The sequence below is a fragment of the Carcharhinus amblyrhynchos genome, chromosome 11 (assembly GCF_965287045.1).
Source record: "Carcharhinus amblyrhynchos chromosome 11, sCarAmb.v2.hapA, whole genome shotgun sequence".
Classification (NCBI taxonomy): Eukaryota; Metazoa; Chordata; class Chondrichthyes; order Carcharhiniformes; family Carcharhinidae; genus Carcharhinus; species Carcharhinus amblyrhynchos.
In genome coordinates this window covers 92,627,074-92,644,325 of record NC_137334.1, presented here as the reverse complement: position 1 = coordinate 92,644,325, position 17,252 = coordinate 92,627,074, and the positions used below count along the sequence as shown (strand labels likewise).

Genomic DNA, 17,252 nt, shown 5'->3' with positions numbered 1-17,252 from the left:
GAGTGAAAAACTTTCCCCTAACATCTCCTCTGTACTTGCTTCCCAGAACCTTAAACCTGTGTCCTCTCGTAGCGACCATTTCAGCCCTGGGAAATAGCCTCTGAGAGTCCACCCTATCTATTCCTCTCAACATTTTATAAACCTCTATCAGGTCGCCTCTCAACCTTCGTCTCTCCAGGGAGAAGAGTCCCAGCTCCCTCAACCTATCTTCATAAGGCATGCCTCCCAATCCAGGCAACAATCTTATAAATCTCCTCTGCACCCTCTCAATAGCTTCCACATCCTTCCTGTAGTGAGGCGACCAGAACTGTGCACAGTACTCCAAGTGGGGTCTGACAAGGGTCTTATAAAGTTGCAGCATTACCTCCCGACTCCTAAACTCAATCCCTCGATTAGTGAAGGCCAGTACACCATACGCCTTCTTGACCACATCCTCCACCTGCGAGGCCGATTTAAGAGTCCTGTGGACCCAGACCCCAAGATCCTTCTGCTCTTCAACACAGCTAAGACTCCTACCCTTGATAGTGTACTCGTTCATCCCATTGGTCCTGCCAAAATGGACCACTACACATTTATCTGCCACTTCTCCGCCCAGTTTTGCATCCTATCTATGTCACGCTGCAACTTCTGACATCCCTCCAGACCATCCACAACATCACCAACCTTCGTATCGTCGGCGAACTTACTAACCCATCCCTCCACTTCCTCATCCAGGTCATTTATGAAAGTGACAAACAGCAAGGGTCCTAGAACAGATCCCTGGGGCACTCCACTGGTGACCGACCTCCATGCAGAAAAAGACCCTCTCGTTCTTTCTCAACTCCAAGAGAGACAGACCCAACCTGTTTAATCTTTCCTCGTAGGGCAGTACCTCCATTCCCGGGATCATCCTGTAAACACCCTCTGTGCCGCCTCCAATATCTTGCCTTAAATAAGAGGAGCATAATGGTACTTAATTACAGAATTGTAAATGTGGCCTCACGTGTACCTTGTACAATTGCAGCAACACTTCTTCGCTTAGATACTCCAGCCCCCTTGAAATAAAAGCCAGCATTCCAATTCCCTCCCCTTTTATCACCTGTATTCTAACTTTCATCTACAAATTTGTCCACAGCACACACTGTTCCTTTCTCCAAATCATTAATACGTATTGTAAAGAGCCGCAGTCCCAGCACTGATCCCTGTGACACTCCACTGGTTACTGCTCTCCAACCTGAGAAAGACCCCCCTTATCGTTACTCATTGCCTCCTGTTGGTTAGCCAATCCTCCATCCGACCAGAATATTGCCCCCAATCCCGTGAGCTCCTATCTTGCTTGCTAGTTTTTTTGTTGTCTTTTGAAAATCCAAATACACAACATCGACTGGTTCTCCTCTCTCTGCCCTGGCTGAGACCTCCTCAGAGAACTCTACACATTTGTCAGAGATTAATTCCCCTTCACTAAACCACACTGAATCTGTTTGATCGGACAATAACTTTCTAAATTATAGTACAGGAGGAATGTCCGAGGTAGATTCTTTACTCAGAGAGTGGTTGGGGTGTGGAATGAACTGCCTGCTGTGATAGTGGAGTTGGACACTTTAGGAACTTCCAAGCGGTTATTGGATAGGCACATGGAACACACCAGAATGATAGGGAGTGGGAGACCTTGATCTTGGGTTTGGACAGAACTAGAGGGCACAGCCTCAAGATAAGTTGGGAGGGGGGGGGGTGCAGTTTAGAACAGAGTTGAGGAGGAACTTCTTCACTCAAAGGGTGGTGAATCTCTGGAATTCTCTGCCCGTTGGAGTGGTGGAGGCTGCCTCGTTGCATATATTCAAGTCACGGGTAGATAGATTTCTGATAGACAGGGGGATTAAGGGTTATGGGGAGAAAGCGGGAAAGTGGAACTGATCCACTTCAGATCAGCCATGATCTTATTGAATGGCGGGGCAGGCTCGAAGGGCTAGATGGCCTACTCCTGCTCCTATTTCTTATGTTCTTATGACATAGCTCGGCACAACATTGAGGGCTGAAGGGCCTGTACTGTGCTGTACTGTTCTATGTTCTAAATACACTGCTATCCCATCCTGAATAATGGATTCTAATATTTTTCCAGGAACTGAAGTTATACTAACTGGCCTGTAGTGTGCTGTAGTTTGGGAGGAACATGTTCCAGGATTTCGGGAGAGGATCGGGAGGTTGGGGGTGGGACGGTGGCTTGCAGGAACAAAAAGAGTGTCAGTCAGTCAGGAATATCAGAGTGTTCCTGCTGTCCCATCAGTGACGGGTACTGAGGCTGGAGTTCCTGCCTGTGCGATATAGCTCAGCATCACAGCAGGGGGGGGCCTATTTATAGCCTCAGCCAGGTTGGGGGGGTGGGGGAAATCTCAGAGACCCCACATGTCACCCCCCTGCCCCCACCACTCCTCCCCCCCCACCCCAGCGATGGGGTGAGAACCTGGGCAGAGGTTCAGTGAGGGGGCTGAGGCCGAGATACGTTACCATCCACGGAGACTTGGAATATGACGCTGTCGTCCTGGACATCACACAGGTACTCCCCCGAGTCTGTTGTCCGAGCGTCCAGGATCCGCAGCGACCGCACCGTCCCCTCCTTCCCGATGGATATCCTCTCGTTTCCCACCAGCTTTTCCCCGTCCTTGTACCATTTGGCCACACCGCTGGAGCGAGACAGCTCACACTCCAGCTCAATGCCCTCGGAGGTCACATACTTGCGGTCTGTCTGTTCGTTAGCCAATCGGATGATCTTGACCGGTGGCTCTGCAGGTAGAAGCAGCGAGTTGTTGGTTCAACGACAACTCAATGACAACAACTTGCATTTATATAGCACCTTTGACGTTCTAAAAAAAACGTCCCAATCCAACACAAATTGACACTCTGTCATAGATCATAGAATTCCCTACAGTGCAGGGGGAGGATATTCGGCCCATCGAGTCTGCACCGACCACAATCCCTCCCAGTCCCTATCCCCATATCCCCGTGCATTTACCCCAGCTAGTCCCTCCGACACTAAGGAGCAATTTAACGCGGCCAATCCGTCTAACCCGCACATCTTCGGATCGTGGGAGTCCGGAGCGCCCGGAGGAGACCCACGCAGTCACAGAGGGAAATGTGCAAACGCCACACGGACGGTGATTGAAGCCGGGTCCTGGGCCGGCCCTGGGGGAGTGCTGCACTGTCGGAGGTGCCGTTGATCGCATGAGGCAATAAGCCCAGTCTGACCTGTCGGGTGGATGTAAAAAGGGGGCAGGATTGGGAGGATGGGCAGGGGAGCTCGCCCCAGTGTCCTGAAGCCAAGTCGTTACCGCCTGTGGGATCTTCCTGTGCGCAGATTGGCTGCCATCTTTCCCACGTCACAACAGTAACCAAACTTTAAATGTATTTCGTTGGCTGTAAACAATTTTGGGAGACCCGGATGAATGGTGCTATATAGATGAAGGTTTCTTCTACACCGTCACTGCTGATGAACCCCATTCCTGACCTTTCGATGTCCAGTCTTTGTCCTGTCTGATCGAAGCAAGATCCCACGAGATGAGTCAGCCGAGGAACTGGGGCTGGGGAGCTGAAATATGAACTGTATTTGCAACTCGACTGGGGACTTACCGGAGATGGTAACTTCAAACTTGGTTGAGTCGTCCACTGCATCGCACACGTACGTCCCTCGGTCCTCCATCGTAACCGGCCGAATAGTCAGTCTCCTCCACGCTCCATCCACCTCCATCACTGACCTCTCGCTCCTCTCCACCTCCACCCCATCCTTGTACCATCTCACCCCCGCCTCGGGCCGCGAGAGCTCACACCAGAGGACAAGCTCACCGCTGGTCAGCACGCTCTTCACCGCAGGGGAACTGTCGATGATTTTCACTGGAGGCTCTGGATCCAACACCGCGGAAGAGAGAGCGAGGGAGAGAGAGAGAAAGAAAGAAAGGGTGAACAAGAAAGAGACAGTTGATAGAAGGGTTGGAGCAAGGCAGAGAAAGAAAGAAAATGAGGGAGAGGAGAAAATAGAGGTAGAGGGGGAGAGGATCGAAAGAAGGAGGGATAGGGTGAGACGGACAGAAAGAAAGTGAGAGAGGCAGCGAGCAAGAGGGTAAAAGGAATCAGAGAGAAGGGGAGAGGAACAGAATGAGAGAGAGAGAGAAAAACAAGCAACGGAAGGCAGGTAGATATGGAGAGGCAGAGAGAGGAAAAGAAAATGAGGTCGAGGAAGAGAGCGGAGGGAGAGGCACGAAAACATGGAGCGAGAAAGAAAGATGGAGGGAAAAAGGGAAAGATAAAGGTGGTAATTATGAAGTGAGAGGGAGAGTGTGTCAAGAGAGTGAGGGTGAATGAAAGAGTTATAATTACAGCAAAAAAGCTGCAAAGAGGGAAATATAAACCAATGAACAGTGAGGGCTTTACCCAGATCGTTTAACAAGGTTCGAGAGCACACAGCAGCGATGGACAACCTGCAGCCCTGGGACCACACGCTGCCCACCTGGATTACAAATCCCTCCGACCCACCAGATATTTTGTTGATTGTTCCCCACGCTCGGAGTTGTCACATTCCACTGATTCCCGTCCACACGATCTTTTTTCCTAATGAAGTGATTGGCATGGAAAGCAAGGGTAAGTGAGGTGTGAGCTGATTGCTCACCACACTGACTGAGGCCATTCCTACGGCCCACACACTGGCATGGGTTACCCAGCCCTGCCACAGAGTGTGGCCACTCAGCCCTCAGACCCTGCTGGCTGTCTTCCGTTGTAACTCAGTGAAACCACTGGGAATCCCAGAGGGAATGAGGTCAATGGCAGAAAATAACCATTGTTCTGGAGGTTGCACAGAGACCAGGAGAATCCTAGCGGATTTCATGGTCATCATGTTCGGAATGTGACTTTTGGATCATGTCCTTTGGGGTCACTTTAGCTCAGTTGGTTAGACAGCTGATTCAGAGCGACGCCAACAGTTTGAACATAGAACATTACAGCGCAGTACAGGCCCTTCAGCCCTCAATGTTGCGCCCACCAGTGGAACCAATCTAATGACCCTCTAACCTAAACTATTCCAGTTTGGGTTCAATTCCCAGACCGGCTGAGGTTACTATGAAAGTCCTGCTTTTGCAGGCTTGTCCCTCGCCTGAGTTGTGGTGATCCTCAGGTTAAATCATCACCAGTTAGCTCTCTGCCTCAAAGAGGAAAACAGTCAATGGTCATCTGGGATTATGGTGACTTTATGTTATGTGATCTCTGGGACGTGACCTCTGGGATGTGACCTCTGGGATGTGACTTCTGGGGCGTGACCTCTGGGGTGTGACCTCTGGGACATGACCTCTGGGATGTGATCTCTGGGACATGACCGCTGGGGTGTGACCTCTGGGACATGACCTCTGGGACATGACCTCTGGGACTTGACCCCTGGGGTGTGAGGTCAGCGAACCAGTTCTAGGAAATGAAATATGAAGTTTGGGTGTGGTTGACCGGAGACTCACCGGAGACGGTCACTTCAAACTCGACCGAGTCATCCACGGCATCACACACGTACGTCCCTCGATCCTCCATCGTAACCGAGCGGATTGTCAGCCCCCTCCGCACTCCGTCCACCTCCACCAAGAACGTTTTGCTCCTCCCCACCTCCAACCCATCCTTGTACCATCTCACCTCCGCCTCGGGCCGCGAGAGCTCACACCAAAGGACAACATCACCACCGGTCAGCACGCTCTTCACTGCAGGGGAACTGTCGATGATTTTCACCGGAGGCTCTGGATCCAACATCGTGAAAGAGAGAGAAAGAAAGAGAGAGAGAAAGAGAGAAGTACAGAAAGAGAGATAGGAGGAAATGCAGAAAGAGTGAAAGTGTGTGTGAAAAAAGAGGGAGAGACGTGGATAGGAAGAAGTAGAGAGAGAGATATAAATGGAGCAGATGAGAAACATAAGCAAGGAAGATATGCAGAGAGATGCAACAGAGAGATAAAGAAAGAGAGCAAGGCAAAGGAAGAGAAAGACAGAGAGACATAGATGAAGACAGAAAGAAAGGCGGAACCAACAAGAGTGAGATAGCAAGAGAGGGGGGAGAGAATAGGGAGAGTTCAGGGAAAAGAGAGAGAAACAGAAACAGGAGGAAGGATGAAATGGAGAGAGAACATGAAACAGACAGCAAGAACAATAGAAATATCAAAGGACAGAGAGAAAAAGAGACAAGGAGAGGGAGAAATAGGGAAACAGAGAGAGTGAATGGGAGAATGAAAGAGAGAGAGTCACAATTACTTGAAGAAGATGAAGGAGAAATAGAATTCTGTTGAATGGGTCAAGGGCCAATGGTTCAAGGGTCATTGGGTCAAGTATCAAGTGCTGGTGACTCACCGGAGACGGTCACTTCAAACTTGGCCATATCGTCCACTGCATCGCACACATAGGTCCCTCGGTCCTTCAGCGTAACCGAGCGAATGGTCAGCTTCCTCCACGCTCTGTCCACCTCCATCACGGACCTCTCACTCCTCTCCACCTCCACCCCATCCTTGTACCATCTCACCTCCGCCTCGGGCCGCGAGAGCTCACAGGAGAGGACAACCTCATCACCGGTCAGCACGCTCTTCACCGCAGGGGAACTGTCGATGATTCTCACCGGAGGCTCTGGATCCAACACCGTGGAAGGGGAAGAGAGAAACAGAGTGAGACAGATGGAGAGAGAGAAAGAGAGAATTGTTGGAAGACAGTTGGAGAGAGGAAGAGAAAAAAAGTAGAGGGTAGAGAAAATGAGTGATACAAACAGAGGGGATAGAAAGGGAGTGAGGAAGTGAAAGAGATGAAGACAGAGTGACAGAGCAAGAGAGGAAGAGGGAAACAGAGAGAAATAGGAGAGACAGCGGTAGAAAAAAAGATGAGTTAGAGGAAGAGAGAAGGAGAGAGAGGCAATGAAAGGCAATGAATGGAGCAAGAGAGGAATAGCAAAAGATAGAGAGAAGAATGAAGAGGTACAAATTGATAAAGATCACTTATGAAGTGAGAGTGAGAGTCAGAGTGTGACAGAGAGTGAGGGAATGAAAGAGTGAGTTACAAATACAGCGAAAAAACTGATGTGGGAAATATAAACCAATGAACAGTAACTGCTTTTCTCAGATTATTTTGCCTCTGTAACAAGGTTGGAGAGCACAGAGTGTGACCACTCGGCCCTGCGGACTGCCTTCCCGTCACCCTGTGTAACTCACTGAAACCAGTCATTGACCCGTTTCCCTCTGTGATCCCTTAGCTCGCATCCGGAATGACGACAATGTGGAAAGTGACCATTTCTCTGGAGGTTCTGCAGAGACCAGGAGAATCCTGGTGAATTTCAGGATCATCGTGTCCAGGGTGTGACCTGTGGGGTTTAACCTTTGGGGTGTGATTTTTGAGGTGTGACCTTGGGTCGTGGATTTATACAGCACAGAAACAGACCCTTTGACCCACCATGTCTGTACCAACCATGAAGTAGCTAATCCCATTTACCAAGCACCTCTCTACACTCTCTACACACCTGAAGGGCCTCCCCTGTTTTTAGGGCTCTATACCTCCCATATACATCCTTTCTTTTCTTTATCCCTTGATATCCGGGGTTCCCTGGACTTTGTCACCCTTGCCTTCACTCTTGGAGGAACTCTCACTATTTCACTTTTAAAAGACTCCCACTTTCCCAAATGTAGATTTCCCCGTAAATAGCTGCTCCCAGTCCACGTTTGACAGATCCTGCCTAATGATATTGAGATCCCTCTTCTCCCAGCCCAGACACTTGCTTTCTGAATTATCCTTATCCCTTTCCAGAGTGACTTTGAACCTTACAGAGTTATGGTCACTATTCCCAATATGCTCCCTCAATGACATTTTGACCACTTGCCCAAATTCATTCTCTCAAATTAGGTCTAGCACACTGCCCTGTGCTGAATAGGACTATCCATGTAATAACACAAAAAAGTTCTCCTGGATTCCACCCTATCTATGCCTTTCACACTAAGGCAATTCCAGTTAATGTTGGTGAGTTTGAAATCCGCTCTTACTAAAATCCCATCTCTCTTACACCCCTCTGTGATTTGCCAACAGAACTACTCCTCTATCGCCCTCTGGCGGTTGGGAGGCCCATCGTATAACCCCAGCAAAAATATTGCCCCTTTTTTTATTTCTAAACTCCATCCATACAGCCACACTTGAAGAGATCAGGCACCCTCCCTATTAAAGCAGTGATGATCTCCTTTATCAATAATGCAATGCCCCCTCCTCTCTTACATTCCCCCCCTCTAGCAGACCTGAAACTTGGAATGTTGAGTCTGGATGTTGGATAAGCAGTGTGATAAAAGTGGAGGAGTGGAGAGAGGTGGTGGGGAGATGGAACTGCGGGGGGGGGTCATCAGTGTACATGTGAGAACTAATGCTGTGTTTTCAGATCTAATACAGCATGTGTCACACATGAGACTGTCCCTGTCCCTTTAAACACCTTGTCACTAGCTCACCCCCAGCAGTGTGACAGAGTGACCAAAGCACAAACGGTGGTGATAATGCTGTGTGGAGTGATTATCAGGGTGCTCGGTGTATATACAGAAGTTTTCTCCAATTAAATACCAGGAAGACTGGAGCCATGGATATAGTTCCTGCAAAAAAAACTTCATTTCCCAACTGCCCAATCGCTAGTGACACGGCTGAAACCCCAATATCAACTTTCCGAGGGCTGCCATTGAAACTGGATGTTATGAATGCTGTGCCTACCAGAGCAGCTCAGAGGCTGAAGACTGCAGTGAGTAACTCACCTCCTGACTCCCCAGAGCCTGGCCACAGTCTACAAGGCACAAGTCAGGAGTGTGATGGAATACTCCCCACTTGCCTGGATGGGTACAGCTCCAACAACACTTGAGAAGCTCGACACCATCCAGGACAAAGAAGTCATTTGATTGCCACTGCATCCCCTGCCTTCAACAGTCACTCCCTCCACCACCGGCACACAACCCAGAGCTTCTTTCAACCACGTCTCAGTGATTGCAACAATATCATATTTCCCTTGCTAATCAATGCTCCAGGTTCCTCTGCCTTACCAGACAGGCTCCTGTGTTAAAATAGATGTATTTAGTCTTCCAGTCCTCCCATGAGCTTTACCATGCCCGTGTCTGCTCTGCCTGCTGGACTTGCCTGTTTTATTTCTACTATTTGACTGAACCTTGCTCCCAAATGTACATTTAGTCTGTGTCCCTTCCCCCTGCCAAATTAGTTTAAAACCTCCCACATAGTGTGAGGGTACCTCCCAGCAAGGATACTGGACTCCTCTGTGTGACCTCTGCAGTCTAACATTTGGCATGTGACCTCTGTGTGTGTGACCTCTGCAGAGGAAAGTCAGTGACCCTGGTCTAGGAAGTGAAATACAAAGTTTGTGTGCAGTTTGACCGGGGACTCACCAGAGACGGTCACTCCAAACTTGACCATATCGTCCACTGTGTCACACACGTACGTCCCTCGGTCCTCTGTTGTAACCGAGCGGATTGTCAGCCTCCTCTGCGCTCCATCCACCTCCACCATGGACCTCTCGCTCCTCTCCACCTCCACCCCGTCCTTGTACCACCTCACCTCCGCCTCGGGCCGCGAGAGCTCACACCAGAGGACAACCTCATCACCGGTCAGCACGCTCTTCACCGCAGGGGAACTGCCGATGATTTTCACCGGAGGCTCTGGATCCAACACCGTGGAAGCGAGAGAGAAAGAAAAAGGAAGAAGATGCAAAGAGGAAGTGAGAGAAAGAAGCAGGAAGAGAGAAGGCAAGGAAGATATAGAGAGCAGACAAAAAACGATGGAGAGAAACAGCACGAGAGCAGGAGAGAAACAGAAATACAGCGAGAGGGAAAGGAAATAAATATAGAGTGAGATATTAAGACAAACAAGAGAATGAGAGAGAGAAAGAGAGAGATTATCAGAGAGGAAGAGAAAGAGAGAGGCAGACAAAGAGTGAGACAGAGAAACGGAGATGGAGGAAGAGTGAAATGCAGAGAGAACATGAAACGGAAAGTGAGGCACAAATAACAGTAAGAAAAGATGTGGAGATGCCGGCGTTGGACTGGGGTAAGCACAGTAAGAAGTCTCACAACACCAGGTTAAGAACATAAGAACATAAGAAATAGGAGCAGGAGTAGGCCATCTGGCCCTTCGAGCCTGCCCCGCCATTCAATAAGATCATGGCTGATCTGTCGTGGATCAGTTCCACTTTCCCGCCCTCTCCCCATAACCCTTAATCCCCTCTCTTATCAAAAACCCATCAACCCGCTTCTTAAAAATATTTAGCGAGGCAGCCTCCACCACTTCAACGGGCAGAGAATTCCAGAGATTCACCACCCTTTGAGTGAAGAAGTTCCTCCTCAACTCCGTTCTAAACCGCCCCCCCCTTTATCTTGAGGCTGTGCCCCCTAGTCCAACAGGTTTATTTGGAATCACAAGCTTTCGGAGCACTGCTCCTTCATTACTAGCCGGAGGAAGGAACAGCGCCCCGGAAGCTCATGATTCCAAATAAACCTATTAGACTTTAACTTGATGTTCTGAAGCTTCTTAGTAAGAAAAGAGACAGAGTCATAGAATCGTAGAGGTTTACAGCATGGAAACAGCCCAACTTGTCCATGCTGCCCTTATTTTTTAAATCCCTTACACGAATCCCAGTTGCCTGCATTTGGCCCATATCCCTCTATACCCATTGTACCCACGTAACAGTCTGAATGGTTTTTAAAAGATAAAATTGTACCCGCCTCTACTACTACCTCTGACAGCTTGTTCCAGACACTCACCACCCTCTGTGTGAAAAAAATTGCCCCTCTGGACATTTTTGTAACTAAGAGAAAATAGGAAGGTAAAGAGAGAGAGTTACTGTGGTGAATATGAAACAGGAATAGAATTCAGGTGGAAACATGAAACTGGAGGAAATCCCAGAGACCCATTTCCGATGTATATACCTCGAGCACCCTGATAATTACTCCACACAGCGTTATCACCACTGTTTGTTCTCCGGTCACTCTGTCACACTGCTGGGGGTGAGCTAGTGACAAGGTGTTTGAAGGGACAGGGACAGTCTCATGGGTGACACATGCTGTATTAGATCTGAAAACACAGCGTTAGTTCTCACATGTACACTGATGACCCCCCAGTTCCATCTCCCCACCACCTCTCTCCACTCCTCCACTTTTATCACACTGCTTATCCAGCATCGAGCGCTGGAGGAGCAGGGGTTTTCTCCAATTATTAGGAAGACTGAAGCCATTGATATAGTTCCTGCAAAAAAGAACTTCATTTCCCAACTGCCCAATCGCTAGTGACATGGCTGAACCCCCACTATCAACTTTCCGAGGGTTACCACTGAAATTGGACTAGTCATATGAATGCTGTGCCTACCAGAGCAGCTCAGAGGTTGAAGACTCTGCAGTGAGTAACTCACCTCCTGACTCCCCAAAGCTTGTCCACCGTCTACAAGGCACAAGTCCGGAGTGTGATGGAATACTCTCCACTTTGTTGGACGTGGGGGGCTCGAGGAAGAGTTCTTGGAATGCTGCCGGGATAGTTTCCTCGAACAGTGTGTGTTGGAGCCGACGAGGGAGCGAGCTATCTTGGATCTGGTACTATGTAATGAAGCGGGTAGAATTAGGGACCTTGTGGTGAAGGATCCTCTTGGGGAGAGTGATCATTGTATGGTGGAGTTTCTGGTGCAGATGGAGGAGGAGAAAGTGGGTTCCCAGACACGCGTCCTTTGTTTGAATAGAGGGGAATACGGTAGGATGAGAGAAGAATTGGCGAATGTGGACTGGGAGAGCGCGTTGGAGGGAGGGTCTGTTGAGGAGCAGTGGAGGATCTTTAAGGAGATCTTTCTTGGTGCTCAACAGAAATTTATTCCGATGGTCAAAAAGGATAGTGGGAGGAGAGGTAATAAGCAGTGGATAACGAAGGAGGTGAAGGAAAGTGTTAAACTAAAAGCGGAGGAATTTAGAGTAGCTAAGAGTAGTGGGCGAGAAGAGGATTGGGAGAGGTTTAAATGTCAACAAAGATTGACAAAGAAGTTGATAAAGAAGGGTAGGAGAAACTATGAAGCTGGACTAGCGCTTAATATAAAAAAGGATAGCAAGAGTTTTTATAAATATATAAAAAGGAAGAGGCTGGCTAGGGTGAATGTTGGTCCTTTAGAGGATGAGAAAGGGGACCTAGTGGTAGGGGATGGGGATATGGCTAAGATATTGAATAACTTTTTTGTTTCTGTCTTCACGGAGGAGGACGTGAATAATTTGCCGGGTGTTAGCGATGGAAAGGTGATAGGACTGGAGGGTCTTAATGACATTACTGTTACTAGAAAGGCGGTGCTCGACAGACTGGAAGGGCTGATTGTGGACAAGTCCCCAGGACCGGATGGAATGCATCCGAGGGTTCTGAAAGAAATGGCGGAGGTGATAGTGGATGCCTTGGTGGTTATTTTCCAAACGTCGCTGGATTCCGGGGAAGTGCCGGATGATTGGAAAACGGCTAATGTTACGCCGTTGTTTAAGAAGGGTGCCAGGCAAAAGGCGGGGAATTATAGGCCGGTTAGTTTAACGTCTGTGGTAGGTAAAATGTTAGAATCTGTCATTAAGGAGGAAATTGCGAGGCATCTTGAAGCGAATTGCTTGATAGAGCAGACGCAGCACGGTTTCATTAAAGGGAAGTCGTGTCTGACAAATTTACTGGAGTTCTATGAGGATGTGTCTAGGGCGGTGGATAGAGGAGAGCCGGTGGATGTGGTCTTTCTAGATTTTCAGAAAGCGTTTGACAAAGTGCCTCACAAGAGGTTATTGCAGAAGGTCGAGGGACATGGAGTTGGGGTAGGGTGTTAGCGTGGATAGAGGATTGGTTGTCAAATAGGAGGCAGAGAGTGGGGGTCAACGGGTGCTATTCGGATTGGCGGATGGTGACTAGTGGAGTGCCCCAGGGGTCGGTGCTGGGGCCTCAGCTTTTTACCATTTATATAGATGATCTGGAGGAGGGAACCGAGTGTAGAGTGTCGAAATTTGCTGATGACACCAAGATTGGGGGAACGGCAAATTGTGCGGAGGGTGTGGAGAGTCTGCAGAAGGATCTAGATAGGCTGGGCGAATGGGCCAGGAAATGGCAAATGGAATTTAATGTTGGCAAGTGTGAGGTGGTCCACTTTGGTAGGAAGAATGGTAGGAAGGACTATTACTTACGGGGCGAAAAACTGCAGCAGGCGACGGTGCAGAGGGACCTCGGGGTCCTTGTGCATGAGTCGCAAAAACCCAGCTTGCAGGTGCAGCAGGTGGTCAGGAAGGCGAATGGGATGCTGGCCTTCATAGCGAAGGGGATTGAATATAAAAGTAGGGAGGTCTTGCTGCAGCTGTATAGGGCATTAGTGAGGCCGCAACTGGAGTACTGTGTGCATTTTTGGGCGCCGCACCTGCGCAAAGATATTTTGGCCTTGGAGGGAGTGCAGAGGAGGTTTACTAGGCTGATACCGGAGTTGAGGGGGTTGAGCTATGAGGAGAGGCTGAATAAACTGGGCTTGTACTCGTTAGAGTTTAGAAGAATGAGAGGAGATCTCATTGAGACGTATAAGATGATGAATGGGATGGATAGGATAGGGGTGGAAAGACTCTTCCCGCTCAAAAAAGACAATAGGACTAGGGGGCACAGCCTCAAGATAAAAGGGGGGCGGTTTAGAACGGAGTTGAGGAGGAACTTCTTCACTCAAAGGGTGGTGAATCTCTGGAATTCTCTGCCCGTTGAAGTGGTGGAGGCTGCCTCGCTAAATATTTTTAAGACGCGGGTTGATGGGTTTTTGATAAGAGAGGGGATTAAGGGTTATGGGGAGAGGGCGGGAAAGTGGAACTGAGCCACGACAGATCAGCCATGATCTTATTGAATGGCGGGGCAGGCTCGAAGGGCTGGATGGCCTACTCCTGCTCCTATTTCTTATGTTCTTATGTTCTTATGTTCTTATGTTCACTTGCCTGGATGGGTGCAGCTCCAACAACACTCAAGAAGCTCGACACCATCCAAGACAAAGCAGTCATTTGATTGCCACTGCATCCGCCACCTTCAACAGTCATTCCCTCCACCACAGTGGCAGCAGGATGCACCATCTACAAGATGCACCGCACTGCCTGACCAAGCTCCTTCCAAACCCAATACCATTACTATCTAGAAGGACAAGGGCAGCAGATACCTGGAAACTCCACCACCTGGATCTTCTCCACCAGCACTCCTGACTTGGAAATATATCGACCATTCATTCACTGCCGCTGGGTCAAATTCCTCCCTAACAGCACCATGGGTGTACCTACACCACATGAATAGCAACAGTTCAAGGAGGCAACTCAGCACCAGCTTCTCAAGGGGCAATTAGGGATGGGCAATAAATGCTGGACTAGCCGGCAACACCCACATCCTGTGAATGAATAAAAACAAACCTTCCAAGATCTCTGTTCTCCTCCGTTTCTAACCTGTGGACCATTCCAGATTCTAATCACTACTCCACGAGTGGCTGTGCCTTTAATTACTGAAAACCGGGACGTAGAATCATAGAGTCATAGAAAAAGTATAGCACAAATAGGCCCTTTGGCCCACATGATTTTGATTTTCTTGTTTTGTCTCTGGATGTGACAATTCATCCCGAAAATAGTTTGGACTTTCTCTTTCCCACTGTTTGGAGCTCTGATTTATTATTGTCTCATGTATTAATACACGTAAAAGTATTGTTTCTTGTGCGCTATACAGGCAAAGCATACCGGTCATAGAGAAGGAAAGGAGAAATGCAGAATGTAGTGTTACAGTTATAGCTAGGGTGTAGGGAAAGATCAATTTAGTGTGAAGTAAGCCCATTCAAAAGTCTGACAGCAGCAGAGAAGAAGGTGTTCTTGAGTCGGTTGATGCGTGACCTCAGACTTTTGTATCTTTTTCCCAATGGAGAAAAGAGAACGAGAGGATGTCTGAGGTGTGTGGTGTCTGTAATTATGCTGGCTGCTTTTCCGAGGCAGCAGGAAGTGTAGACAGAGTCAATGGATGGGAGGCTGGTTTGTCTATGGGCTGGGCTTCACTCATGGCCCTTAGTAGCCTCATCCTGGATGAGAGCCAGTGGGAATGGATCAATGGGTTAATGGATCAATGGGTCAGGGGTCATGTGTCAATGGATTAATGGGTCAAAGGGACAATGGGTCAGGGGTCAATGGGTAGAGGTGAATGGGTCAATGGGTCACATGTAGCATGACCGGGGACTCACCGGAGACGGTCACTTCAAACTTGGCTGTATCGTCCATTGCGTTGCACACGTATATCCCTCGGTCCTCCATTGTAACCGGGCGAATGGTCAGCTTCCTCCACGTTCCGTCCACAACCATCATGGACCTCTTGTTCCTCTCCACCTCCACCCCATCCTTGTACCATCTCACCTCCGCCTCGGGCCGCGAGAGCTCACACCAGAGGACAAGCTCATCACCGGTCAGCACGCTCTTCACCGCAGGGGAACTGTCGATGATTTTCACCGGAGGCTCTGGATCCAACACCGTGGAAGCGAGGGGGAGGGGAAAGAGTAAGAAAGCACGGGGGAGAGAGGGAGGGAGAGGAAGAGAATAGAGGAAGAACGAAAAAGAGAGGAAAGAAATAGAGAGTGTGAGAAACAGGAGAGACAGAAAGAGAGGGGCAGAGTGGTATAATGAGATAGGGATGAGCAAAAGAGAGTTAGAATCATTATGGCACACAGAGTGGCCATTCGGCCCATTGAGTCCATTCCAGAGAGGGAGGGAAGAGAGGCACAGGCAGATAGAGAGTAGAAGAAAGTGAAAGAGAGCGACAGAGAGAAATAGAAAAGAAGGGAGAAAAAGAAATTAGACACAATAACTGGAAGCTTTAAGAACAAAATATCAAATGCTGAAGATTCCCACCAGCTGTGTCCCATCTTCTAACTGGGAGATGGGAGTTCTTTTCTCTCCTTCCCCCCTGCCTTATCAGCCTACCATCAAGCACCGTTTTAACTCTATCCCTCGGGCTATGAGTGAGACTGTGTGTGTGGTGTTTCTAGTTGGGACCCTCAAGTTGCCTCCCCCGCCCCGGTTCAGTGCCCTTACCTGATACACTGACATCGAAGGACACAGCTTTGTCCGCTGCCATGCAGACGTACTTCCCGCTGTCACTCCTGGAGCCTCTGAGGATCACCAGCTTCCTGAGGGTCCCCTCAGCCTCCAGCTTCACACCCTGGCCTCCCTCCAGCTCCTGGCCATCCTTGTACCATTTCACTGGGGTGTCCACTTGGGAAGTCTCACATCGCAGCACCACTGGCTCAGAGCTCAGGTACTCACCCTGAGCACCATCCTCAAGGGCTCGCAACATCGCCGGGGGCTCTGAAGGTGAAAGGGAGAAAGAACTTAGGAACAGAAGAAGGCCATTCAGCCCCTCAAGCATTATAAAGAGAAACAGAAAGAGGTTATTTTCCCCTAAAACTTGTTGCACAGGAACAGGGTGAGGCCATTCAGCCCCTCCATCTATTACACAGGAACAGGGGGGATCTATTCAGCCCCTCAGGCCGGTTGTGTCATTCAGTTAGATTATGGCTGGACTCCATTCTAAATCCAATTGTTCCTGGAGGCCTTACTGAACTTACTAAGGAAAATCCTTTCCTCTCAAACTTTCATTTCTATCGCACCTTTAACCACTTCCAAACACTTTGCAATCACCTGCTTTCCAAAGTGTAGTCATTTCGTTTGCATAGGAAGATCCCACAAACAGCACTGTGATCAGAACTATATTCTCTATTTACCTGATGTTGTTTAAGGAGTAAAGATTGGCCTCAGGTCACCGGGAGGAACTCTCCTGCTCCTCTTTGCAGCGCTAACCCTAAATACGCCCACCTGAGAGTTCTTTGAGGAGGTCTCAGCCAGGGTAGATAGAGGGGAACTAATCGATGTCGTATATTTTGGATTTTCATAAGACAATTTGATAAGATGCCACATGAAAGCCTTCTACACAAGATTGGAGCTCGTGGTGCTGGAGGTAAAATTCTAGTGTGGATAATGGATTGTCTAACTAACAGGAAGCAGTGAGTAGCGATAAGGGGGTCTTTCTCAAGCTGAAGGGTGGTAACCAGTGGAGTGTCACAGGGATCAGTGCTGGGACTACAGCTCTTTACAACTTATATTAATGATTTGGAGGAAGGAACAGAGTACCGATGTGATTTGATTTGATTTGATTTATTATTGTCACATGTATTAGCATACAGTGAAAAGTATTGTTTCTTGCGCGCAGTACGGACAAAG

At 48.8% G+C, this 17,252-nt stretch overlaps 1 protein-coding gene across 1 annotated transcript in view; it reads right to left on the bottom strand.

The window, feature by feature from the left end:
• Positions 1-17,252, bottom strand: part of obsl1a (obscurin like cytoskeletal adaptor 1a) — an 80,822-nt gene that overhangs the window by 33,216 nt on the left and 30,354 nt on the right. Inside the window, 7 exon segments of the mRNA XM_080199289.1 lie at positions 2,485-2,760; positions 3,604-3,873; positions 5,469-5,738; positions 6,340-6,609; positions 9,390-9,659; positions 15,224-15,493; positions 16,068-16,340. Of these exon segments, the coding sequence (XP_080055415.1) occupies positions 2,485-2,760; positions 3,604-3,873; positions 5,469-5,738; positions 6,340-6,609; positions 9,390-9,659; positions 15,224-15,493; positions 16,068-16,340 (1,899 nt within the window).